General features: G+C 35.1%; 3 protein-coding genes and 1 long non-coding RNA gene across 5 annotated transcripts; 1 reads left to right on the top strand and 3 right to left on the bottom strand.

The window, feature by feature from the left end:
* The first annotated feature begins 1,068 nt into the window (after positions 1-1,068).
* On the top strand, positions 1,069-26,576 carry LOC136813860 (coiled-coil domain-containing protein 73-like). The gene is made up of 12 exons (XM_067070354.1): positions 1,069-1,195; positions 1,330-1,356; positions 1,856-1,927; positions 3,958-4,029; positions 4,384-4,419; positions 4,846-4,920; positions 5,275-5,313; positions 5,776-5,911; positions 22,492-22,706; positions 23,480-23,536; positions 24,233-24,448; positions 25,392-26,576. Exons 1-12 carry the CDS (start codon positions 1,079-1,081, stop codon positions 25,962-25,964), a joined length of 1,635 nt encoding a protein of 544 aa, XP_066926455.1. The 5' UTR covers positions 1,069-1,078; the 3' UTR covers positions 25,965-26,576.
* LOC136813864 (uncharacterized) lies at positions 9,022-10,884 on the bottom strand. The gene is made up of 3 exons (XR_010847560.1): positions 10,781-10,884; positions 9,889-9,949; positions 9,022-9,319 (listed from the first exon to the last, which is right to left on the bottom strand). It is a non-coding gene; the product is annotated as an uncharacterized lncRNA (long non-coding RNA).
* On the bottom strand, positions 12,976-15,963 carry LOC136813861 (uncharacterized). Its single transcript, XM_067070355.1, has 5 exons — positions 15,839-15,963; positions 15,523-15,655; positions 14,567-14,668; positions 13,962-14,154; positions 12,976-13,333 (listed from the first exon to the last, which is right to left on the bottom strand). Exons 2-5 carry the CDS (start codon positions 15,565-15,567, stop codon positions 13,044-13,046), a joined length of 630 nt encoding a protein of 209 aa, XP_066926456.1. The 5' UTR covers positions 15,568-15,655; positions 15,839-15,963; the 3' UTR covers positions 12,976-13,043.
* On the bottom strand, positions 17,149-20,391 carry LOC136813863 (uncharacterized). Of its 2 annotated transcripts, none has more exons than XM_067070356.1 (4): positions 20,297-20,391; positions 19,733-19,795; positions 18,964-19,021; positions 17,149-17,441 (listed from the first exon to the last, which is right to left on the bottom strand). In XM_067070356.1, the coding sequence occupies exons 2-4, from the start codon at positions 19,793-19,795 to the stop codon at positions 17,200-17,202; spliced, it is 363 nt and encodes a 120-aa protein (XP_066926457.1). In that variant the 5' UTR covers positions 20,297-20,391; the 3' UTR covers positions 17,149-17,199. The 2 variants fall into 2 exon arrangements, 1 of the variants encoding a protein (XP_066926457.1); XR_010847559.1 differs by lacking the exon at positions 17,149-17,441 and adding an exon at positions 18,365-18,681 and having other exon boundaries at positions 20,297-20,390.
* Positions 26,577-27,324: the final 748 nt, after the last annotated feature.

The raw sequence follows: 27,324 nt of genomic DNA on the forward strand, positions 1-27,324 counted from the left end.
CCAAACTGCCAAAAGGTGTTCTGACTGAATTTTCATGAAAAAGGGGGAGGGAATAGCAAAAGGGAGGGATAGTTTAATAATATATGTTGTAGATTATTTTCAAGCACAAGTTATGAAATTTGGTCTTCCTGAAAGGAAGTTTTCTGTTAGAGTAGTCTGAGTCGAAAAGAAGAAAGAAGTTTATTATTTCGCTTTCTCTCTAAGATATTTCACCATAAAATATTTGTTAGCTATTTTTGTCCAAAATCCTTGGGGATAGGTATTTTTAAAGGTTAGGGGGGATGCCAAGAAGGGGAATCATTTAAAAAGGGGGGGGGTCAGACCCTTTTCCGCACTATGAACCCAGTTCAATAGTTCTTTAGGAGATGGCATTTTTGTTTGGTGTCTACTCCAGCTCTTTTTTCTGCATTCCATGGTTACGACCAGCTTTCTCTGAAGTAAACAAAAGAAAAAACCGATGTAGTAAACGTCAATAAAAGTGGTAGTGTCATCTCTTACAGTCAGGGAAATCCCTCAATTGCGATATACTGCAATTGTGGCAGTTTTCATTTGTGATTAGCCTACAAAGGCTTATAACAGCTACATATAGTGCTGGTCGACAAAGATAAACAAACATTGACTGTAAAAAATTGTACGAGAAGATAGCTTTTCTTTATTAAAAGAATCTGATCTACGGAAAAAATATTTTGTCTGTGCGTTAAAAAGATATTACAGTATCAATTATGTACAAAGATTGCCTGTTTTCTCCTTGAATCTTGAATTCTGTTTCTTGAATATACTGCAATTGCGGTATATGAAAAATTTAAAAGTGACGTTTATATCGCAATTGCAGTAAGAAATTACTACCGCAAAAATTTGAGGGATTTCCCTGACTGTCTTAAAGGACTAACCATAGCTCACTTTCAATAGAAACATTAAACACCAAAACCCTTTTGAAATTTTGCTGCTTTGGTTGGTCAGGCATTTGATGGCTATGCAAGTTTCCCTCCACTGGTGCAAGTTACTCGACTTCACAATACCTTAGAATAGAACTAGGACTCCTTTTAACATATCTCATTATTTAGCTACTAATCCAAAAATGACAGACATCTTGGATAAATCAATCAAGACAAATAACCATGACTTTTCAACAAATATTTTACTGGTTGAAAATCTCAAGCAAAATTATGATTCACTCAAGAGAAAGTTTTTAGAGGTATTTATAATTTTTGTTTTGAGATCAGCATTGAAACCAATATTTATCTAATCCTCAGCCAATGATATGTAGGCCAAATTTACAATTCTTTTCAGCTATATAAAATTTGTTTTTTTATTTGATTTTTTTCATAGCTTGCAGAAGAATTGAAGATGAGAAGGGTGAGTTTTTTTACTTTCAAATATTGCTTTACGTGTGAACCAAAATTCTAAGCTCCTTTTTTATATATATCAAAGTAGTCCATCTTATCTTTATAATTCAGGTAAATGAATCTCAAAGTTTTTTCAAAAGATTTCAGTACAAAAAACTTTTTGCAGGATTGAAAATTGAAACCATTAGATTTTGCTTTTTCATACGGTGTCTCTTAAAGTAAAAATTTCTTGAGTTTTATGAATTTTAATGAAGTATTAAATAGAAAAATAAGATAAATTTAACCTTCATTTATCAAATTTGGTGCCTTTTGTTTTCATTTAAGTGCAAATTTTGATCCAACCAATTTTGATAAAAGATCCATCAAAGTTTTTAAGCTTGTCCTTCCAGGTCCTTCCTCTTTCTAATTAAAAATTTGCACATTAAAATAAATTATTTCTGGAACATCTTGTAGGAAAATTATTTGATAATCATTAGGACTTGATTTCTTACAACTTCTTTTATATTTAGAAAAATGATAAAGAAGCAGAAACAAAAATCAACAACTTGATTAAGGAAAAGTTTGAATTGAAAAAAATTAAAGTAAGAATTTATATTTTGAGTTCACTGAAAACTTAATTTACTAATAGAATATCCTGAGTTTTTGTTTTTTGCTCTGTTTGCTAGCTAAAAGATGAGCTCTTATTTTTATAGAACAGAACCCAAATTACCAGGTCATTCATCTTATACCTAGAACAGATTTGAATCTAGTAGTATCTAGGAATATTCTAATCTGTTGGAGTTGAAAATTGTACGGTTTTCCAGCTAGACAAAACTCAAAAAAGTATAAATCATTATAAAACTCTTCAGTGATTGCCTTTCCATTATTAAAACTTTGAGTATTTGGATGGGTCACAGGCAAGAAACAACAAAAATTTATTTATTCATTGATAAATTTTCTCCCTACTCTATGGTAGAGCATCTTCAGATCTAACATAACTCATAAAAAAACCTATCTTATAACATCTAGCATCTTCAGACATTTGATTAAAAAATTATTTTTATTCCCTAGATAAAAAATTAATTAAGTTATTCTTATGAACAATAAAATCATTAATAAAAAACAATAAAATGATTATAAAAGATTTTCCCATATGTTTGATAAAAGTTTAATTTCTTCTTTTTTATTTAGTAAATTAGTTTTGTGTTCCTTAATTGCAACTGCCTCTTTGAATTTTCTCATTTTGAAATTCCTTTCTCTAAAAAGTACTTTTACATCATCAAACTCTGCCTCGTGATTGGTTTGTTTCAAGTGTTGAGACAAACCAGATACCTTTTCTTGCTCCCCGTTTGCACCTTGTTTATGTTCTTTCATTCTCGTTTCAATCGTTCTTCCCGTTTCTCCGATGTAATATTTCTCACAGTCTTTACAGTTTACTTTGTACACTACTCCTGACATATCTATCATAACCAAAGTATTTAAGAAGAAAACACATACCGGCCAATACTCAAATTTTAATTCTAATCAACCATATCATGTGAAAGTGTCAACAATCAAAACGTTGACTAAACGTGCAAAGATAGTTTGTACAAACGAAGAGGATTTACACAAGGAATTGAAATATATCGAAAAAACAATGCAACTTAATGATTTCCCAAATAATGTCGTTAAGAGAACCATAAAAGAATCTCTTAAACCAAATGAGAAAAAGAAAGTTCGAGATGAAAATGAGGAAAATATGATAAAAATGTATTTGCCCTACGAAAAAGGTATATCAGAGAAAATTTCAGCTAAAAGTAAACATTATAACGTAAAATTGGTCAATACAAAAGGAAAAACGTTGGGCAATGCATTGAAAGTGAAAACAAATAATAATGTAGAAACACAAGATATGTCAGGAGTAGTGTACAAAGTAAACTGTTAAAGACTGTGAGAAATATTACATCGGAGAAACGGGAAGAACGATTGAAACGAGAATGAAAGAACATAAACAAGGTGCAAACGACGGGGAGCAAGAAAAGGTATCTGGTTTGTCTCAACACTTGAAACAAACCAATCACGAGGCAGAGTTTGATTTGATGATGTAAAAGTACTTTTTAGAGAAAGGAATTTCAAAATGAGAAAATTCAAAGAGGCAGTTGCAATTAAGGAACACAAAACTAATTTACTAAATAAAAAAGAAGAAATTAAACTTTTATCAAACATATGGGAAAATCTTTTATAATCATTTTATTGTTTTTTATTAATGATTTTATTGTTCATAAGAATAACTTAATTAATTTTTTATCTAGGGAATAAAAATAATTTTTTAATCAAATGTCTGAAGATGCTAGATGTTATAAGATAGGTTTTTTTATGAGTTATGTTAGATCTGAAGATGCTCTACCATAGAGTAGGGAGAAAATTTATCAATGAATAAATAAATTTTTGTTGTTTCTTGCCTGTGACCCATCCAAATACTCAAAGTTTTATAAATCATTCTTTGATTTTACAGAACAAAATTCAAATAGAACAGATCACCATTTCCAACTGGAACATGAATTTAGAACACATTTTTGAAAAATACCCCTTCGTTGTCATTCCTGAATGATTTTGTGGTCATGTTTTTAATTGAATTTTTTTTTCTTTCAAGGATGAAGAATTGGTAATGCTTTCAACTTCTTGTGATGAACTAAAACAAGAAAATCTCAAATTGAACAAGGAGGTGAATTTCTTCTTATTAAGTTGCCATAATTTTTTTTTATTAAACAATTATTGGACAAAGCCGAATCCAATATGCAAAAATATTGGGCGTCATATTGATGAGACTGTGTCCAAATTGGAATGGTTTATCCTTTCATCGCTAAAATATTTCTCGTTCTCAAGAAGCATAATTCCAATTTATAAGCTCATTAATCTGGTTTCTCATCAAATTCTTCGCGTGACGTCATTCGAATGTTGCTATTACCCGCGTCGAATAATAAAATAGAATATAGGCTTTTCCATGCCGTTGAAATGTCTTTGTGGGAAGCAAATTATAAATTACAGTTTAAAGAAATATTTAAAAATTTCATTTCAGCTTGAAAAGAAGACAAAGCTACATGAAGAAGAAAAGGTTTTCATTATCTCGTTATTATTTTTATGTGGTTGTATGACAAGTCCTGTTGCTCATAGCAATGTGAATTTACGTTCCCTAATTGGAAATTCATTTTATATCAAAACAGGGGAAAAAATATTCAGGGGGTTAATCCACGAAGAATTTCCAGGGGTGTAAAGGAGTGTTTTACATTTTTCCAGGAGGTAAAAAGTTACTACAGGGGTATAAAACTGATTTAATCCATCCACCCTCACTTAAAGGTATGGAAAGTTTTTCAAGGGTCTTAGTTTGCAAAATTTGTCATTTTCCAGGGGATATCCACGCATATCCTAGAATATTTTTGATTTGAAAAGTTCAACTATTGCAGTATAGGTATTTAATGGAACAGCCAAATGGTTGTCTTATTTTCATCTTTGTCTATATCTTACTGCATTTTATATCCAGAATACACAAAATATGTCGATCAGCTCAACATCTCAAGGCATTAGATCTTTAAAGGATGAAATCCTGTCACTGCAGGTTAGTCCATCTTCTTCAATATTAACTTTTAACATCTCTGGAAAGTACAAATTCGACTAATCAGATTTCTGTTAGTTTTTCTTTGATTGAAAGTGTATTGCTCATATCAGAATTTGCACAATAATTTATACAATTACTACTACTACTACTCATGAAAATATTGAAAAATGACTTATTCGAGAGTGTTTTTCTGATATTTTTATAATATTAGTATATAAGATTCCACTGAAGATTGGCGTGGAGGTGCAAACTCTATATGAAACTCTGAGTTTGAAATTTAAGAGTTTAGTAAACTTTCAATGTACAATAACATTGTTCTTATTATCGTAATTTTACCTATTCTTTCTCAATCAGTTGACAAAATACAGCTTACAAAAGAAGATCAAGGACCAGGTACTAAATCCAATCTTTCTGACGCACGCTCATTCTGTTCTTCTCATTGTTATTTTTCTCCCGTTCGAATTTTGAGAAGGGATAAAAATAAGTACCTTGGAAATGCAAACCATAGGGAAATGCTGTAAACTGTGGCAAGTTTCATATTGAAGGACTAGAAGAGCTTTAATTAAGTAAAAAAAATCAATAAAATCGCTTTCTATTTCTTTTTCCAACTAGAATTGTCCCGCATGTATGCCAATTAGATTTCAAAGAACTTTTAGTTTAAAATTGATGAGTAAGCAAACAATATCAAGGCTAGAGATAGAGGAACTGGGCACTACGTTGGCTGATCGTGAGTGTGGAGGGAGGGTTGTCTCCGACCCACTACCACTAGATCGAAGGATGATGATGAGTAAACAAAGAATATCGATTTTTTAGAAAACAAAAGCTTTAACCCTATAAACTGTTCATTTACATCAGGACCATCAGTTGCAATCAGAATGTCGTGCCAGGGATGATACCTCCAAACAGATTGAAATCTTCAAAAAATCTACAGAGGAGTACAAACAACAATGCGAGGGAGTGTCCAAAAGATTACATCATCTGTCCAAACTTGGTATGAATGTTTTATGTTTTTGTTTGTTCCCCTTTCTGGGCAAATTTTCTACTTAAAATTGGATATCAAAGATTGCACTCCAAGAACAATCTCCACTGGAATTTTTGAGCTGGGAACATGTCTTGATGATTACTGATTACATGTCTTGTAAATGCGTTCCTTTACCTTGAAGAAAATCTTATAAAAATTTATCACTTCCAATTTTCTCGACTTGGGCAGTTCTTATTGACTCTATCTTTGTACTTACTTGTTATACAAGACTTTAACGTCTGATTTGTCGATAAGATAAATAAAATTTTCAGAAAGTTGCATATGATCAAATATCATGCAACACATGTGGTTATTCGTTATTCTTTTACAATAACATCCTTCGGATATTAGTGTTCTTAACTTGTTCTTAATATTTTGCCATCGAAGTCTTACCTTCTTAATAATTTGTTCTTATAAAAACGTGTATTCGGGCAGTTCTTATGGAATCTTATGTGATACATTTTCTTAGATTTTAACGTCTGAAATAAAGAAAATTTTCAGAAAGTTGCGTATAATCAAATATCATGCAGGCGGTTTTTCGTAAAATGAAATATATATAGATTGATTTTTTTGGAAATTTTATCTTTTCACATGTACGTGAAGTCAGACGTAAAGTTGTTTTCACCTGGTCATAAACTTTTAACCCTATGCAGGTGGAGGTGACTTTTTTCAGGTGGGGTTAGAGAGTTATTATTGACTAGTTTCTTATTTTGTCTCAAAAACTTTCTTTCCTCAACCTAGTTTATAAAATGGTACAAAGACAATAAAGAATTTGTTAATTTTTTTTCCAGCCCCCCAGACCTTAGTAGAACCTCCCCCCCCCCCCCGTTTATCAATTTTGAAAATATTTTCAGCTGTCAAAAAAAGAGTCCCTTTATCTATATATTAATAGCCGTAGTCTGTATGTGTGTTTGTTTGTTGGTTTGTTTTTTGTGTGTCACTTTCGTTTTTGCAAGCAATGTTTTGTTTTTTTAAAAGATGACTTTTGCTTCTTGCTCCACAAATGTGTTAAATCAGATTCGCGCCGTTTTATAAAGACTTTGTTTTGATTGATAGATTAGACTTTTTCTTTTTTTTTTCTTTCTTTTCTTTTGTTTTATGTTTTCGAATGTAATTAACGACCTTATTTGATTTGAGACATTCGAATTCTTTTCAAAACAAAAGAAAATCTTTTAAACAGAATCTGTTAAAGAAAAGAACAAATATAAAATAAAACATAAGAATCACAAGACAAGTTTGTTAGAACAACAGCAACATTAAAAATACATTCAAAAGGCGGTAAAAACTAGAGTTCTTTTTTCGTAAAAAGGGACCTTTAAACATCAATGTCGATAATTATTTTGCTGTAAATCTAAGTCATTGCAGTCATTGTTGAATTTGAAAAGTTATCGAAGTTATGACGAAGTTATTTTATAAAAAGCAGCATAAAATTGCGCTATCACGCTTTTTTGTCTGCGTGTCCTAGCTGCCTTCCGGGGGGACTATGGTTGCGAGCTGACTTTCGGCCCTGTCCCTCGGACCCTTAGCAGAATAAAGAGGAGAAGAAACAAGGGAAATTGTGTGAATTTTAATTCACTTTTTGGAACTAATTTGACCAAATTTCTATCTTTCTGGGGGCAAAAACTTGAAATTTTCCTATTTTTCCGATTCTTAGTGGGACTGAAGTTTGATTTTCCGATTTTTCAAACTGCCATGTTTCAAAAAAGGCACCCTTAAGGCCGGAACATACCCATAGCCTTCTCTTACCTAAGTACCCCCCCCCCGGGCTGCCTTTTTTCGACGAATCGCGTGTCATGTCTATTATTTCACTCCGCTTATCTTGACATCAAAGTTTTCCTAAACATCAAGAACTACGGCAAATATAACGCGAGCGAAGCGAGAAAAAAAATCTAATTGCAGAGCCGTCTCGGACGTCGCTGGTCGCCGGTATGGTGTAATTTGGGAATGACGCCCTTTCTGTTTTCTGATCATTTTTGCCACAAAAATCTTTTTCAAAATATGGTTAAAAGATACGTCACCCGGGAGGGATAGAGTCAAACTTTGAAGAGAATTCTTCCCTTTAATTTTGATTTCATCGTGTTTAAGCCACCTTCCCAACATCTCAAAGGACTTTAAATGCGTTCAGCAAACAGCTAAACCGGCGTGCGACGCCGGGTACTACCGGCTAGTTTTACTTTAAATAACCAGGTTTTTAGTCTAAAACTACCTTATTTTGGGGCCATTAAGAGGTATAATTTCCATCCCCCATATATTAACTTTTGGAAATTTTTCCAACTCCTCCCTCCCCGTTTATTCCGACCCCCTAGACATCCAATCTCAAAACCCTACCTGGTAGCCCATGTGTGGAAGCTGGACTACGTTTTATGTCAAGCCTTAGACTGCTGGCATCCATTAACGGCTTTGCGCTCTTCTAACTGTGGTTTTGTGGAGGTCTGCGGTTTAGACTAAGCTTAGTTGAGCCTGTGTTACAAAAAAATGTCATTGAGTTTTAATTTAAGACTGGCTCTGAGCCGAAGAGCTGTTGTTTTGTTAAGTTTGTATAGAATTTAAGAAGGGTTTTGGCGTCACCTTTACTAGGAAGAATAGTTTTGATAAATTACGTCAATGAAGCGGGCGCGAAGTTTAAAGGCTATTTTGGATTGGAAAACCCGCGCTTTATAGGCCGAAATTAACAAGGTTGCGCCGAAAGTAAAGATGACATAAGAAGCATTTTGGCGCCGAAAGACCCCGCTGGGGAGCATCTTTAACCCTCCCTGCCACAACACAACTAGCTTTGAATGAATTACTGTTTTAAATTGGCAAAACACATTTTTATAACAACATTCTAATTTTTCTTTTCTTAACTTTCCGAGTTTTAAGCCTAGAAATGTTCTTAACGTGTTCTTATTTTCATTATTTTGTGAGCATTTTTGGGCATTTTTCAAAGAAATAAGGTGCTTTAAAGTCTACGAAGCCTTTGTAATGTTGTAATGTCCTTATGCTCTTATATTTTTTTTTCATAAAATAACGTGTATTTAGTTTTAAACTGAAACCAAATTGAAGTAAGTCACACTAAAAAATAATTCCGAGACAAGTTCAAATTAAAGTTATGATTATTATTTCTTCAAATTTTATACTTCATGGGTTCTTTTCATGACAATTATGCATTACATTTGATATCACAACAGAAAAAACCTGCATAAACACCACGAGGTTGTGTGCACTTTTGGCCAGTGCAGTCTACATTCCATTTGGTTTGATTTGAAACGAATTTACATTGGATGTTGAAAAGGTTTATTTTGTTTTTCTGGTGACATCGTTGAATCTCTGGGAAAGATGAAAGTTTGCAAATGGTGTATCTTACGGATCCGATGTTGCGTTTCGTTATGTCATGATTTCCTGCAAAAAAAATACCTTGTTTTAAAATCTGAAGTATTTTAAAATTTGCATTTGACATGAAATTCCTTGAGGGTTAAACTACAGAGAACCATAGAAAGTAGAAGATAAATAGTGCTTTTCCGGGGTTTGGACTGGCTAAGGAAACTGACTATAAGATAAAGAGGGATTGTTTGGCGTAAAAATGATACCGTCGTTTTTTATAAATTCCCATTTCAGCACTAAGATTCTGGTCACTTTTCCGGAATCTTTCCGCTATTTTTCCCGGGACAAACGGCATGAGATTGGAAAAGGTTTGTTTCTAATGGTACGGAAAATCTTGTGTTTACTCACGAAGCTGCCTAACTTTCCGATGCTCATTTTTCAACTACCCAAAGTCCTGGTCTTTTTTCGCTACTAAAGTGGCAAAGGAATCTTAGTGCGGAAATGGGAAAACAACGGTACTTCGATGAGATTTTAGTTAGTACAACAAAGGAAATTTGTACAACAGATTTTTGATTTAAGGGGCTATTTTCGTACAACATAATATTGCTATTTAGCGATATCCAGAAGTGAATGACTAAGAAATTTACCTTCGATTGGTTTTGTTTCTCGTTTCATCTCTTCTTCGAATTCCATTTCAATATTTCGACACTGTAGACCGAAGTAAAAGAATAATAAGATACACCTGTTTGAAATTGTAAAAGAACTAAACTCAATTACGGTCACTTCAGCTTCTCGTTATCTCAACTCCTGATGTGCTGGACTGGCTATCATCCGGATGACATGCATAATTGGGTACTTTCCAGAATAAATTTGAATATGGGCCTGGAGGATATAACATTTTTTGGAAATTTACCACCTCCTCCCAGACATTGTGACTTTTGACCCCCCCCCCCTGTCTGGACATTTACCTTCAAACAGAGCAAAGTTACCCAAAAACATAGCATGTTTACCCCCCCCCCCGGGATAAGGCAATTCTAGTCGATTTTTCACTACCCCCGGACACTATATCCTCCAGCCTTCCCCCCAATGTATGGACATTTTCTGGAAGAGCCCATTATCGTAACTAATTCGATTGGGTAGATCCTAAGGTGGTGTGATAGGCCACTGACCCTTATTAGCGTGTTCCCTTATTGGTAGGAAATTCGTCGATAAAAAGTGACGAAAATATCACTTAGTGACGAAATCTTTTACGACGAATATTTTCACGGACGATTTTTTTTAACCGATAAGTAAGGTAGTAAGTCTGTTGTGTTGTAGAAGGTACTTTGTTTTTTTAGATTCTTTTTAAATTTTTTTAGTAAGTGACGAATTTTTTTGTCGACGAATTTTTACACAGTCGAATTTCTACCGATAAGGTAGAAAGCCAACGCTACTCTGGTAAATAATTCGTCGTTATAAAATGATGAATTCTTTGTGGTAAATGGTAAATTTTTTTTCGACGAATTTTCTAAGGTGTCAAATCTGGTGTGGTCGCCTTACCGTAATGTACGATGCCAAACAAAGAATGGCCAAAACCAAGAGATTGATTTCAATTATCTTCATCATTTCTATGATAAATCTAAAAGCGAAATTAAATGAGAAAGATTAAGAAGAAGATAATAAAAACAGAGTCCATGGGTTTCGTACTCAAATATAGTGTGTGCTACTTTCCAATCTCGTACCCAGAGCCACTTCCACCACTTTTGATTTACTTATGGACCTGATAAAATACTTTTGTGAGCGCTATCAGAATTATCAAAAAGTGAGCTAAGAGACTAGATACAATTTTGGCTCCTTTTATCAAACCCTTACTCGTTTGAAATGGTGTTTGATAGTTTTTTTGGTATTTTTTGTTGGCTTTTATTGATTGTATTTGTACCGTGTAGACTGTCAATCCTAGTATTTAAATTACCAAGTTGTCGACTATAAAAAAATCTAGTGGGCGATTTCAAGGACTTACATATGTTTAAATATTACTCATATTGGGTTTTTTGACAACATTTTTCGAGTGAAATAAAATATTGGCATTATATTATTTATCTTGCAACAGTAGACTCTTAAAAGCTCATTTTCCAAGAATCTTTTACCAATTTTTCTGAACCTTTTTCTTCGGGAGCTGCAGTGGCTCACTTAGCGCAGGCCTCTATCATGAAGGTTCCGTTATTAAAACTCATGAGCGACACGGCACCTTTTATGGGGCTTATGCCGACCCGGCGGAAGCGGGGAGACTGGGTAGACTCCAGCCACTCCCCACTTGTGAGCAAATGAGATTTTTTTCTTAAATTTCTAGCGAATTCTATCTCACTTTGAGCCTTCAGCCTCCCCACGTTTATTATTGTTCCGCCGGGCCTGTTATGTTATCTGATATTCCAATGGCCGCCCACGCTAAAGCTTTAAAGAAGCGCGCTAATTTACATCGGCGAAGAATGATAGTCGGCCTTTAATGTGCCGAGACCAACTGACCTTGTCTGGAAAATTCTGTCTGGTCAAATTATTCTGTAAAAAAATGAGTACGCCCCTTGAACAGACAGGTGTTGAAAATTTTCTCGACCTTCAGATTTTTAGTGTTTCTTTGCCAGGTAAGGGGCTTATGGGACACTTTTCTTAGGGCCTATTTTATTAGTTAGTGATTTGTCTTAGACTATAGCATTGTCTACCTTCCATAGGTCCTCTGTATAGAGTCGAAAAAGTCAGCGTCATTAAATCCCCATTTACGACTCATTAATCATGCTATATTTTTGAGAATTTCCCAACTGAGGCTGGGGTCATGCAATAATTATGCTGATTTTTTAGATTTTGTCTGTTCAAGGAGCGTACTCATTTTTTTGTAAAACAAATTATATAAGAACATTAAGACTTTGGTTGCAAACTTTAAAGTTTGGAGGAAAATTCTAATATGCTTTAAGGACACTTGAAGATCTTGTTTTTACATAAGTGTTTCCATTTTGAAAGATTTAGAAATTCAAGCATTCCATACACTAAGATTTTATTATGATCTTCATCGAAGATAAAAAAAAGTGAATTTTTGATCCAGATATTTTTTGCAAAACATTTTCGTTACTTTACCAACCCTAATAAATGAAAAATTTATTCTTATTTTACCGACAGGCCGACCCATATTTTGCTAATGATCTGCCCGTAGAACAACAAATTAAATTGGTCTCGCCTAAAAGCAAAAATATTTTTATTTTTCCTTTCAGACCAATCTTGCTCCACATCCGTGTCAATTCAATATCAAAAAACTTTAAATTAAAATTGATGAGTAAGCAAATGATATCCCTCTTATTTAAAAACAAAACCTTTAAACAATTCTTTCTTACTGAGGTCCCCGTTTCATATGGGGTACATTTGTACAAGTCCAAACATAATAATTAGTGCGACAAAACTAGAAAAAAGTTTTGAAATGTCCGACTCAACATGAAGACACGTCACTTTCTGACGTTTCCTTTTAACCCGAACCGAACATTACCTATAAGAATATTTTAAGACTACAATTTTCAAGAAGTTAAGAATATCTAAGGGTTTCAAAACTTTTTGACGTTCTTATAAAGAAGCGTGTTGTGAGTAGAACAGTTGTTGCCAAAATCTTTTGAAGAAACATGAAAATGTCAGAAGCATCCTTTTGACTCATTGGATATCATTTGAGTGTCTGTGAAAAAAAACTTTTGGGGCCCTCTCAGATGACACTTTGAAAGTTTTGGATTTAAAAATATTTCTTCTTATGAAATAACAGTATAAGCAATTAATATTATCACATCTTCTGTCACGCTTGACAAGTTGCATCACAGCAAATTCTACCAAAAGTCATATGAATCGGTCTCTTACAAGATATCTTGGTCAGACCATCAGCTTTAGTGGAACATTGAACCATCCATTGACAGGTGTTTTGTTTTGTTCCTCTACACTGGACATCTATAAGGTGTGGCTTGTTCTTATCGTGACATTTTATAATTTCTGAATACGAGCTTCCAATTGAGCAAGACAGGTGATATACTTTAGAAATTATCACATGGATATCTCGCTTATTTGTGACTCTTTCTTCACCAGAGGCTCCTAAAAGAATAAAAACGATTTCATTTACGTGTTCTTCTTAATTTCAGTTGAAATTTAATCTAAAAACTGTCTGTCTGCCAGAACCTATCTAGAAACTGTCTGTCCGCAAGAACCTATCTAGAAACTGTCTGTCCGCCAGAAACTGTCTAGAAACTGTCTGTCCGCCAGAACCAATCTAGAAACTGTCTGTCCTCCAGAACCAATCTAGAAACTGTCTGTCCGCCAGAAACTGTCTAGTAACTGTCTGCCCGCCAGAAACTGTCTAGAAACTGTCTGTCCGCCAGAAACTGTCTAGAAACTATCTGTCGGCCAGAACCTATCTAGAAACTGTCTATACGCTAGAACCTATCTAGAAACTGTCTAATCCGCCAGAACCTATCTAGAAACTGTCCGTCTGCGTGTAAAAAACTTTGGAGACATCCTAGAGAATACGAAAATGGCCTAATATGGGTAAAAATTTGTAGCAACTTGTTCCTCGAGAAATATGTAGTAATATTTTTTGTTCAAAAAGAAGCAAGCTAGCCTAGGGATCTCTTTCAAGATATCTTAGAATTTTTTTAAACTGGATTTTGCTTTCGTCCTTTATCTTTATCTATAGATAATTTGGAATCAAAAAAAAAGAACTTACTTAGAATTTTATGTTTCATTTCTTTTTCTGCTTCTTTCAACCCATCAAAAATACGGACTTCCTTCGCAATCCGATTTTGACAAAACTTCGCGATAATCGGGAATCGGGAAACGTCAAATAATGCGATCGGTGTTATGAGCTTTTTGATAGCCATGTAATTATTGCTCTGGCCTGGAAATTTATTAAAGTGATTCTGAAAAAAAGAATAGACTTGTAATAAAACCGTCTCTATCTCTAAAACTTGATACTTGTAAATATAACATAGTTGTAACCTTGATTTATTGTGGACGAGGAGTCAAACAAGCAAAGATGTAGACCTTTCTTTTCCCGGATAAAAATTCTTAGTTTGAATCTAGTGTAACCGAATCCCGACCATCATGTGGCGTTTTTGTACCCATTTTAAAGGGTTTACAATGAACTACATAGTTTAGAGTCGGTTAAAAAAAGTTAGAAAAACTGCAGATGACTTCAAAGTCCATTCCACCCCAGCTGGCACACAACTTTGTTTCAACGCTAATCTAACGTCAAATGGACGTTGTGAACGTTAGATAAACGTTGAAACAACGTTGTGTGCCAGCTGGGATAGAGGTTAGTTTTGTTTGTACCTTTTTCAACCCTTCGATTACGTCATCAGGGGTTGGTTCGTCTTTCGACATTTTCCAGACGTCACATGTATTCTCCTCATCCGTTTTTCGAACAACCAACCGCTAAGGTTATGAAAGTTAGGAATATGAATTATTTAGGGAAGTTCTTTGAACTCTTTTGAGAAACACCCTCCAATTTTCGAAAATTAAGATCATGGTCAGCTCATAAGAACAAGAGATTACACGAATATTACTAGGCAAGTATTCAACGGCCTCAAAATTAACACGCAAAAAAATTTATTTGCTTTTTCGAGGACACCATGGCTGGTTTTAATTAAGGGGGTTTTTATTGACACGAAATTTTTCAATTCGTGTTAATAAAATAACTTGTAATATTCGTGTAATAAGGTATTTATTTCTTTTCAATATCTGTGTGGCTAAAATTGCTAGAGTTGCTAACTTATATTGAACTTGAAATTTTCAGCTTAGAATCCGGGGAGGAGGGTAAGTAGCGATCTGTGTAGGAGAGCAGATTTTTACGACAAAGCACATATCTATTCGTGATATAAAAACATAATTACCGTGTCGTTTAAACAGTCTGCTCTTCTAAGCAAATGTTCCTTCACCTCTGTCTACGCTACTGCGGGGTGGTACTAGGTTAGCGAGGCGGCAAGTATGTCCGAGTCAAAGTTCGAAAATCGGCCCTTTGAGAGACCGAATTTCGAAAATTTGCCCCTTTTTGACTCTTTTACGACCCTTTGAGAAAATATTTTGCCCAATTTTCAGCCAAAACTACGCGAATTTATGACCCTGTGAGAGAGTCTATTTTATATTTCGTAAAATTGTGACCGTTTCCAGAGACTCAATTGCCAATTTATGGTTTTTGTACCCCTTTGAGAGACTTTCGAAGGCGTAAAAAGGGACCCTTATGGCTTGGACATATTATGCACTTATTTTGCCTAAGTTGGCTGACTTACATTGTTGAAATCTTTGAACTGCTTCTGAGTGTCTTGGGACGTCATAGATTATCATGTTGTTTTGTTTATCCACTGTGATCTTTTCTTTGTATTCGTGTCCATTCTCACGAAATTTCATTTCAAAGTTTTGACACTGGTGATTGATTAATATAAGAAAATATTATTTAAAAGCACTCTATATAATTTTGTAAAGGCTTTCGACTTTCATACAAAAATATTGCTTGAAAAAGCGAGTTTAGAATAATCCAGAAATTTTAAGTCCTTAGCCTGGGAAAAATTTGAAAATACCCAACAGGGGGATAAAGTCTTGACTTACCTTAATGTACGATGCTAATAAAATACAAGTCAAAAATAAGAATATGGTGAGCTTCATTTTTGAGATGACAAAATATTTATTTTCAGTGTTTTCAACCGAGTGTTGAAATCAAATTCCAGGGGAAAAAGTTCCTTAATAACTGATTTAAGATTTTGTTGAATTTTTTATTTGAAGTATATTCAACCCGAGTTGTCATTGGCTTCCAAAAGTTTCAAAGTAGGCAATAATACTACTGACGAGTGGGTAATTTCAAAGGACTGACATAAAAAAAACTGACATATGTTCAAATACAATACTTGAAGGCTTTGATTAAAATGTAGGAGGTACTCATAACTCGTTTACTTTATATTTTTTAAGTGTAGGCGAGATATTTCAAAAAGTTTTCAAGTATTATTTATTGTTTGATCTGCCAGAAGGTTCTAATTCTTTGCTCTTCTTTTATTCGTCAGCATATCTTATAGGGACCGGTCCATTACCTTAAAGTGTATTAATTTTGGCGTGGATTAAATTTGGCGGATTTAACGATATATGGTAAAATCTGTCAAATTAAATACCCGCTAAAATCCATCCGCCAATTTAAATACCCGCCAAAGTTTACAAATTATGTCAACCGCCAAATTAAATATCCGCCAAAAAATGCATTTTGGCCAACCGCCAAAGTTCACGCCAAAACTAATACACTTAAAGTAATTTTCCCTGATTTCTGTTATATTTTTTAATCGAATCTCTATGTCTCGAATGTCTTCTTAACTCGAACAAGTTTTCTCATCCCTTCAGTTAACAATACCTTATAAATCTTACTCCATAACTCGAAATTTTCAATTTGTTTTCCCGTGCGGGTTCGATTTATGGAGAGTCCACTGTAGTGAACCTCAACTGAAAAAGTTTTGAAGAAAAATAATTTGAAATTTCGTGGGCAAAAATTAACTACTCAAAAAATTATGGCAAAGTTTGACCTATATAGACATAATAGAAAATCTACTTTAATGGGATAAACTTTCGCGGGGATTAAATTTCGTGGATTTTGAGGATTTGGGTTCATCCGCGAAAATCCGCGAAATTAAGTCTCAATGGAAATTTGGAAAGGCCTCATCCGCGAAATATTTCTAAAGAAAACTCAAAACATGTCAAATAAATACTATTTGAATGGTTACAAATAATGTGTATTTCAACAACCAACAAGTTGTTCAACAACCCAATAGTGCCATCCGTGAAATTAAGTCCCCGCAAAATTTTTGAATTTCGCGGATAGGCCCAACCGCGAAATTTAATTCCCGCGAAAGTTTATCCCATTAAAGTAACAGAACAAATCAGGCTTTTAAACATTTTAACCCACAATATATCTTTCAAAAGAAAAAAAATTATATGCTACAGAACAAGTCACAGCAATCGATTTTTGATTGGCCGATCGGTGGACTTGGGGTTGGGCACACCCAATGAGATCCTACTCGGTTACACCTGACGGTTACTTCATCCTTCAACCGACACTTCATGGAAATCTTTTCAGGGTTCTTTTTGCATTTGGTCAATGCGTTGATATTACCTTGAACTGAACAAATGATTTCCCCATTCCATTTTAACGACCGTTTAGATCTCTTTGAACCTGAAAAAAGATAAATTTGGAATGTTAAAGTCTATGTACTTAAAAGACTTTCACGATCTTAATGTAAGAGATAATATGCCCGGGGTGTCGAAATTTGCGAAAAAAGTGACCTTGAATGGAACTGAAATTCCAAAATGTTCTCAAATGTTCTACTTTTTCCCCAAATTTTCCAAAAAAGGCACCCTACGAGGGCGGACGTGGTCGACTGATTGAAGAGATTCCATGCTAATCGATCGCGTAGCGTAGGTCCTCTCGCATTGCTAAACACCCCATGTGACGGGAAGAACCAACCCTTAGGATGGACGCATACCCCGAACCCCGAATATAAATGGTTTAGTAAAAATAGACATTCAGACATAAGACATTTAAACAGACATTTTTGATTCCTTAAAATGCAATGTTGAAAAAGTAACATCAAAGATAAGAAAAACGTTTGACTTGTTTTCTTTCGATTTGTGTTAGAAAATCGAAAAATTAAAAGTCACATTCGATGGCATTGTATAAAGCTTTTCGTTTCGGCTTTTTGGCGATTTTTTTTCAACTTTTGGATTCGAATCATTGTTGCTGACGTCAGTGATTTAGTTACGTTACCTTATCGGCGGTAAATTCGTCGGATAAAAGTGACGAAAAAAATAGCCGGTGACGAAATTTCCGGCCGAAAAAATTAGTGTCCGACGATATTTCCGCCGATAACACATCCTGAAACTATTTCTCAAAATAAACGAAAACTTTTTTGCTTCCGGCACGTCACGACTTAATGAAATATTTTACACGAAAAGAATGAAAAGCTCAAACACATCAAATCAGTTATTCTTAAATCACTGTCATAACCTTGGGATACGAAGGTCTAGTTCAAAGCTTGGTGAGGCATTAAGCATTTCGGTGCCTTGTGTGATAGGGTGAAAAACATACGATATAAAAAGTTTATGGTGGCGATATTATATATTTGATATTGTTTATTTGATATATAAACCATAAAATATGTCAATTTAAAATGCACATCTTAGGTCGCAACAATGAATCTGATGCTTTTGGGTCGTCGGCCTTTTGCATTTTAAATCTCGACTCCCGGTGTACTCTCTACCACACTCCATTTCTCTTGTGACGGTTATTCGACATTGAATATAGAGCTTGTCAAGTCTGTTTCTACATCTTTTGAGCGATGTATGATATTTGCCCATATCACAGAGGTGGACTTCCGTTAGTGTTAAGGAACGCTTAGCTCGATTTTTGGTCTTCTCTAAAAATGAATATACAGTGGTGTCTCCATAAATCGAACCTCCTTAACTCGAACAAGTTTTATGGGTCTTTTAGTTGACAATGCCTTATAAACCAATCATAACTCGAAATTTCCTTCATTTTGTGTTTCCCTGCGTGTTCGAGTTATGGAGACTCCATTGTATTATCTAATAATATACACATGCAATTTGATAGGATTGATCCTATATTTTTTTGATTCCCTTTCTAGTCTTGTTTTTTCTTGATGAATGTACCAATGTGTGGAAGAGGTTAAAAAGTTTACCTCGTAAATGGTCTTGCAAAAGCCCACCCATGACATTGGTATCTTCTTTCGAATGACCCTGAAAAAATATAAGCGAATGTTATTTCTTCCTTCTCGCGATTACTCTTAGGTGCCAAATAAACGGGGGGGTTGGAAAATTTTTGAGATTTTAATAAACGGGGGGACCTAATTGCCGGGGGTTAGAAATTGTACTTCTGAAAACTCAAAAATAAGGTAAATATAGGCTAAAATCAGGCTATTTAGAGCAATATAAGGAGCCTTTTCTTTGACAGCTGAAAATATTTCTAAAAATTAATAAAGGGGGGGGGGGTCCTAATAAGGTCCGGGGGGGTTGGAAAATTTTCGAAAAATTAACAAGCGGGGGGGGCCATTTATTTGGCACCTAAGAGTACGTCAATCTTGATAGTTCTATGGGCCTTCCGAGATCCGGTATTGCCGGGTATTCCGGTATTGAAAAGCCGGATATCCGATACTCTTCAGAACATCTTTGACCGGTATTAGAGAACTTTTTCGCTATTACGCTGGTATTTTATGAAAAAATACTGAGTTTCCAGTATTTTGTACCCTCTAAGCCCCACATTTCTTAAGCTTTCTTAGCTTTGCCCAGTGATATATAAAAGTTCAGTGGATTTCTCTCAAAGTATGATTGTTTTTGTCCATGCGAAGAAAGCTACACAATTATATATCTTCATACTAGAGGGTTAAATTTTTTTTGCTTTTGGATAGAAAATCTGGCTCATATTTGGAATCATATTAATATCAAACAAACCTCTGACTCTGTAAAGACATAGAACGTCACCAGTAAGAAAAGCCAACTAATCTTTGTTGACATCTTAAAAAGAAAAGAAAAGAGAAGTTAGCTTTCCAAGGTTATCGAAACTCGGTAAAACTAAAAACAATTCCAAGGTCAAGAGACAAGTAGGAAGTCAGTAGTCTACACAATAGACAGCTCCAGGCTTTTAGGCCTTACTCTTGGTCTATAGGCACTGCTATAGGCGGCCACTAGTAACCCCCACCGGGAATTGCTTATTGATATAGGTTTAAACATAATAGACAACTTTCACAAAAGATGTTTATCAATAGAGATTTCCAATAAAGGATGATTAAAACACAGCTGATTTGCTTAGGATTCGAAACTCTCTATTGTTTCATTAAAACCTCACTGTGCATTCGATTTATCCGGAGAATTTCAATATTCAAAACAAGAGCAGTGCTCATATCCCGAAGAGTAGGAGTTTTACGCTCGAAACAAAGGAAGACATGACGTAGCCTAGGAAGCCAGCTACTAAGGCTTATGTTACTGTATGTGCAATTTCTCTTAGTAATAGTATACCTTTTGAATTTTCAGTGTTTTTTCGCTTTTTAATCTTCTTAAAATCTTGCTTCAGTGAAGTGATGACAATAAGAAAATATTTTTTTCAAATATAGAAAAATCTTGAAAAATATATTTTATGATAGTTGTCAATCAAACTAAATTTCGACCTCAGAGTTAGTTCTAGTTTCCACTTTCGTTTTCAATTTTGATCGAAATTTTCATGATATTCTTACACGAAACGGTAACTGTAGCAACAAGCCACTTATTAAAGGGATAATCAGATGGTTTGTAATATTTGGCATGTGGGATCCTTCGATTGTCCTGAGTTTTTCAAAGTCGAGATATTTAAGTTACAAGTTTTTGGCTTTTAGGATGAAAACAATAGAATTTCAACGTAAGAACCGTGTAAGAACCGTGTCCACTTTCGCGCGAAGCGCGCGAAACTTTTCACGTTATTTGTAACGTCATTGGTTGATTGAAAAAAGAAGCAATTCCATTGGTCAAAATTGACGTAACGGTTGAAAAAAGTTAAACTTCCTTCAACTTTTTTTTTATTTGCGCGAAACTTTTTTATGACGTAATCTTTTCTTCAGGCAAAAACGGTTAAGAAAAAATCTTTCGCGCGCTTCACACGAAAGTGGACACCGGCCTTAAGAACCCATTTTCAAAAATCTCAAATTTTGATATCTCGATTTTGGAAAATTGTTACACAAAAATACTTAGAGGTTTTACTATAATGATCACAGAAAGTAAAAATAGTGGATATATTCCGGAAAAGTGACAAGAATCTTAGTGCGGAAATGGGAAAGTTATAATAAAGACGGTAGGAACCATGTCAGCGTAACAATACTAACTCCCTTGAGAGTAGTTTCCCCAAGTTGCCGTTCAAACTAAAAATTTTTTTTCACGAAGAGCAAATATATTTAGCATACAGTTAGCGTGGGATTTTTTTTTCTTAAGGGTATGTACACTATATTTGAAGACCTCACTCAACGCGAAAATTAAAAACAAAGTTCATTCAGCTGTTTAACTGTATAAACAGTATTCTCAAGTGCCTAATCTCGCTTTTTCACTTACTCGTATACAACTTTTCGACCGTAGCCGCCAATTGCCGCGCGGGCATTTTTTTGTCCGCTTTATCCCACTGAAATCATCCCAGTCCTTTTTTCGCACCCATAGACAATAGAAAAATATGTTAAAAAAGGATTGGATCGAGTTTAGTGGGATAAAAGTGGCACGCACCTGACTGCGCGGCTGCGGTCGAAAAGGTGTATTGTAAAGAACAAATTTTCAACTTCTGTTACATAAATTACATGAAGATCCTATGAAGAAAAACTCGTATTTTAATACCATAAGTTGGTCTTATGTCGACAGCCCCCTTCTAAATTCGACACTCTTCTTCTGAGATAGGAATAATATGAAGGTCGGGATCGCTTATAGACAAAAGATTCTTTCTTCTCTTATTATTAAACAAAGGAAAATAGTTCACATCAGCGATTCTTGCCTTCCGATTATTCCTATCTCTAAAGAAGGGTGTCGATATTAGACCAACTTCTGTTTTTCACCAATGCCTGTAGAAAAAGATCATTCCTGTGATGTCTAAAATCAGCGGGACTGAGTTCCAATTTAATGTTTCTGTTTTTCTCTTTTTTTGGGTCCATTAATTGCTCTGTATCATTAGCGAGTTTATTTAATTGCGCTTTTAAAAAGGGTAAAATGAATTTGGAATAACCCACAGGTCTGAGGATGGTAAAAGTGCTGATTTACCGTTGTCCAGTAGCGTGGAAAGTGGTGAATGAACATTTGCTTAGGAGAGCAGATTTTTACGACAAATTTATTATGTTTTTATATCACGAATAGGTAAAGTGCTTAGTCGTAAAAATCTGCTGTCCTACACAGATCGGTCTTCAACCCCCCCCCCCGTCTATTGGTTGTCCTCAGTCAATCAGGATCTAAACAAATCAGAAAGTTCTATTATACTGTACAATAGTTTTCTTAACTCGAATCCTTTTCACTCGAATGTCTTCTTAACTCGATTAAGTTTTCTCGTCTTTTCAGTTGAAAATACCTTATAAACTTTACTCCGTAAATCAAAATTCCCTTAATCAGAACAAATTTGAGTTCCCGTGCGTGTTTAAGTTTTGGAGACTACCCTGTAGGTATTATTCTTATTTTAGACCAATCTTGATCGTCATTGTATTCTTCTAATCTAGTTATCAAGACAGAGAGTATGCATCAGAACCTGCTGGACAAAAGTAATCATCACCAATGCATTGTAGATAGTTATGAAAAAAGTATGGTTCAAATACAGGAAGAATTAACTCAGACCAAAGCTAAACTTATTGAGCTTGAGAAAGAACGAGAAAAATCGTCCAATTTGTCTCAGTTAACCAGCAGTTACTCAGGAGAAACAGCAGAACAGAAATGGGTAAGCGAATCAGATATTTTCAAGATAAATTCAATTAGATATAGTCGAAAGCTTAGAGGCGAACCTTTCCCAGCTAGGAAAACAAAAATCTAGTGTCTCCTTGTTTATTTGGGTCTAGTACATTTTTGAAATCTAATGAAATGATTATACACCTTATCGGGGAAAAAAATTTCGGGGGAAAGTAACGAAGATGCTTCTAGGTGACGAAATTTTTCCCCGACGAAAAAAAAACCCGACCAAATAAAACTCCGAAATTTTTTCCCCGATAAGGTATTACGAAGAATGCGAATCCGATTCTAGCCTTTAGCTGATATTTCGATTTTCAAGGGTCATCGAATTAGAGAAAGATTCGAATAACAGGGAGTATTCAAAGCCATTTTCCAGTTGACGGGATAGACGTTTTAGTTCGAATTACAGAAAGATTCAAATTGCGAAGGTTCGAATTAGAGAGAGCGTTGACTTTAAGACCATGTTCACACGTTACTGTTCCGTTACGCTCCGGTATGATTTTCGTTACGGATCGAGTGTGTTCATATTGGTTTCGGAACGTTTTGGAGCAACAAAACAGTGTAGTTCCGTCCCGATGAAAAAAGTTAAGCGAAACCGTTTCGATCTGTTTTGCTTTGTAACGTCTTCTTTTTTGACATTTCGAATTTTGACGTTCACACTTGTTTTGGAACCGTTTCGTTTCGTTTTGTTTCGGAACGGAACCGTAACGTCTGAACATGGTTTAACTCATTTCGAAATTTATTCTTTTACCTTCTTGTCTTTAGAAATCATTGAATGGTCAGCTAAAGAGCGAGATCCAGAATGCTTTGCAGCAAAAACAGGTAACTTTTGTTAAATAATAATGATGTCAGATTATGAACAGTATTATGAGCAGTATTTCTACAGTAGAAAATTCGTCGGTAAAAAGTGACAAAAAATTTTTTCGACAATTATTTTGCCGGGGATTATCCTAGGTCGAGGGTTTTTTTTTTGACGATTGGCAAATAATTCTTAGATAATAAGTGACGAATTTTTTGGAATCATGAATTTTTTTTTCCGACAAAATTTTGTAGTCGACAATTTTTTTACCGATAAGGTTCTGTACCTGAAAATGGTTGCTCTGAAATGGGAATTTAGTTTAAAGTCAGGTTTTTTCCATAAAATTATCGATTGAGACTTCGGTGGTCACCTTATTTAAACGACGGTATTTTTATGTTTCGACGCAAATTTACAATGGATTTTTTTGCATAGATATTTCTTAGTTTCCTACAGTAACAAAGATCAAAATCTCTATTATCGAATCGAAGATGCTTCAAAACGCGAACTTATGAGAGGCTTCCTAATGGACACAAATCCAGCCATTCACCCTGTTTGTTTGTTTTTTTCAAAATTCATGGACTCTCGCATCGAAAAAGCTCATTCACGTATATTCACGGGAACCGCTGGGAGTTCTCACGATTCTATGACCAAAAGATTTCATATTTTGTGTTCTTTTAATTTCGGGGTTATCTAAAAAAAAATTTATTTTTTGTTTTCAGTTCTACATGAACTCATTGGCCGAGACGAATCGAATGTTAGCGGAGATCCAATCAAAATTTGACACGTCACACACAGAGAACCAATCAATGAACAGTCTTTTGTTTGATTTAAAGAAAGAACAAAAGGAGACGTTCGAAAAGTTGAATTCTTTAGAAGAAGAAAAAGAAAAGCTGTTGTCGGAAATCACGCTCTCCGACACAGATGCTCAGAAAAAGGTACTGGATATGTTTTCAAGTTTTGACAATACTTTCGGCTTCCGGTAGTATGGCCTACTAAAGGCGTACAAATTTCGTTAAATCTGACGCACAAGTTTTCGCAACTGAAGGGGAATAAATTTAGAAAATCGCGAAAGTTTATGTTTGCAAAAGTTGTAATCAAAAGCCCAAGATATTCGTCCAAGTTAAGGCAAGAACATTTTAATATCTAACGAGTTTAAAAATCTAGCTTTCACAAATAGTCTTCCAGTGGCGAATAATTCGAATGAATTAGATTTCCTGTTTTAAGGTTTGGGGACACGAGAAGTTTTTTTTGCGTTGGTGCAATGCATCATGCTCCATCCCACCAACACAAGAAAAAAAGTGCGTGTCCCATGGTTTCTTTTATTGTTTCATGGGACAAAAAGTGAGGGAAAAAATCCCTGGGACAAAAGTGAGATTTCACTTTTTATTGGTAGAAAGAAAAATGGGGTGGAGGACACGAGAAAGCGTTTCAGTTTGGTGGGATGGAGCATGCATTGCACCAACGTGAAAAAAACTTCTCGTGTCCCCAAGCCTTTAGTAGTTTGGATCAGTGAGATTTTTGATACAGTGTAGTTTCCATAACTAGGGGGACAAGAGATTTTACAAACTCTTATTTGATTTGTTTGGTCGTTAGTTAACCTGTAATACAATAAATTTGGGACATGGTGGAGTTTTTACATGGTCTTATTTGATTTGGTTGGTCGTTAACATGTCATAAAAACAACTTTGTTACGTTTTGCAAAGAACGCGTCGTCTCTATTACATAAATTAGTGACGTATTTCATAAAAACTTCGGCTCATCCTATCACTAGAACACACCCGGGGAACACAGATTTTTCCGAGTTTGAGGAGACATTCGAGTTACAGAGGTTCGAGTTACAGAGACTCAACTGTATAATCTCTTTTACGCCATTGACAGATTCTTGCCTTGGAGACGGTGGAAACAGAGAATCAAATTCTCTCTAAGAAGGTTACCACCCTAACAGACACAAACGAAAAGTCTAGCAAGAAAATCGAACAACTCGAGAAACGAATCGAAGATCAATCGAGTACAAAAGAATCCATCGATTTTGAAGCACAGTTTCCGAGTGGTGGAATTTCATCAATATCTTTGGTAGACAAGTCAGTGATTTCTTCTACGCAGTCTGGGGAGGAGTTTACACAAACCGATGTCATAGTAACAGATGAAAAGCCTCCTGTTATCAGTATTATGGAGATAAAAGATCAGAAAGGTATTCGTCCATCATACACCAGGTCTCATATTACAAAGATGACACCAAGCCCTAAAGATGTGGTGAAAGATGAGCCTGATCTAGTGGAGATAAAAGACAAAACTGGAAGAGGGATGATGGAGGTAAAAGAGAACCGTAAGCGTAGTATTAGGGAGATGGAAAAGCAATCAAATATTGGAAGTGACGTGATGATGGAAGATGTTTCGAAAGAGACTGTCGGAGGAGAGAGGAGAACGCCTTTTCGTGAATCTGTAATTTGAGAGACAAAAACCTGCTACTGATTGAAAACCAAAGAACATTTCAACAGGGCTATTTATTTATGGGCTAGTTAAACAAAAGCAAAGTGATACTCAGTCCGGGGTGAAATCGGGGGCCGAAGGGAATTCTAATTTTGTTCAATATAACAATAGCGTTCAGTTTGAGGTCGTTGTTGTTATTTTCTGCCCGCACAGTTTGATTATTAGCCCGAGAGTGTCATTTGGGCCCGACGCGAAGCGGAGGGCGCAAATGGCACTAGAGGGCTAATAATCAAACTGCAAGGGCAGAATTAATGACAACAACGAACGAAAGCTTAACGCTATTACTATTATTATCCATATCGGAAATTCAAACAACGTTTTTTCTAGCGTCAGCCAAGTCTTTTCGCTTCAATGCAATGACTTCAACAAGTTTTGAGTACCCTTGCGAGCGGGCCGCAAATGACCAAAAAGTGTTTTTTTTCTGACGTCGGTTTAGTCTCACCGCTTCAATGCAACGACTTCAATAAAGTTCCGAGCGGGCCGCAAATGACGTTATCGCCCTATAACCAGGGCGGTTAATGATATTTCAGCCCTCTGAAGCACGACGCCTTAGTTTTCTCAGCGCGGGTATGACTATTTGAGTCAAAGAACCTTTCAATACCGCCCGCCTTTCGAACCTTTAATGGCTTACTTAATGACCGCTATATGGATAATAATTCTACTTTACCTTCGATTTGGGTTGATATTAATTTGTGTGGGCGCCGCCCGAAAGACTTCAAAAAGGGCGATTTTGAAGAGCGCTTTTGCAGCTTTTGGAGCTTTTTCGAAGAGCGAAAAGGGCGCTTCAAAAGGACGCCAAAAAAGCTACACTGATCATTAATTTTGACATCGCCATTTGTTTTTACATCCTACAAATAGACTGAATTACGGGTTGCTTTAGGTTGATAATTTTATATCGGTATCTTTAAGATCGTTTTAATGCCTGATTTCTGTTCACGCGTGCAATTGACGTCAGAGTGAGTACTGGAGAAGTTGAATTGTTCTAATGTTGTGTAATACACGTATTTTTATATAAGAACAGCTAAATTTTTTGAAGTCTTCGGGAGTGCTTAACTTTTTCGGCTTTAAGCCTAAAAATGTTCTTAAAATGCTCGTATTTCTCCATTTTGTGACCATTTTTACTCATTTTCCTAAAAAATCAGGTGGTATCGAGTCCGCAAAGCTTTAAAATATTCTTAACTTGTTCTTAGAATTTTTGCCATCGAAGCCTTATGTTCTTATATAGTTTATTCTTATAAAAAACGTGTATACGATTGTCGTTATTTATTTACCTTTTTAACTGTTGTTATTATAAAAATGAAAAATATTTAATGTTGAATAT

This window comes from Clytia hemisphaerica, unplaced genomic scaffold (genome assembly GCF_902728285.1).
Source record: "Clytia hemisphaerica strain Z4C2 unplaced genomic scaffold, Clytia hemisphaerica genome assembly, whole genome shotgun sequence".
NCBI lineage: Eukaryota > Metazoa > Cnidaria > Hydrozoa > Leptothecata > Clytiidae > Clytia > Clytia hemisphaerica.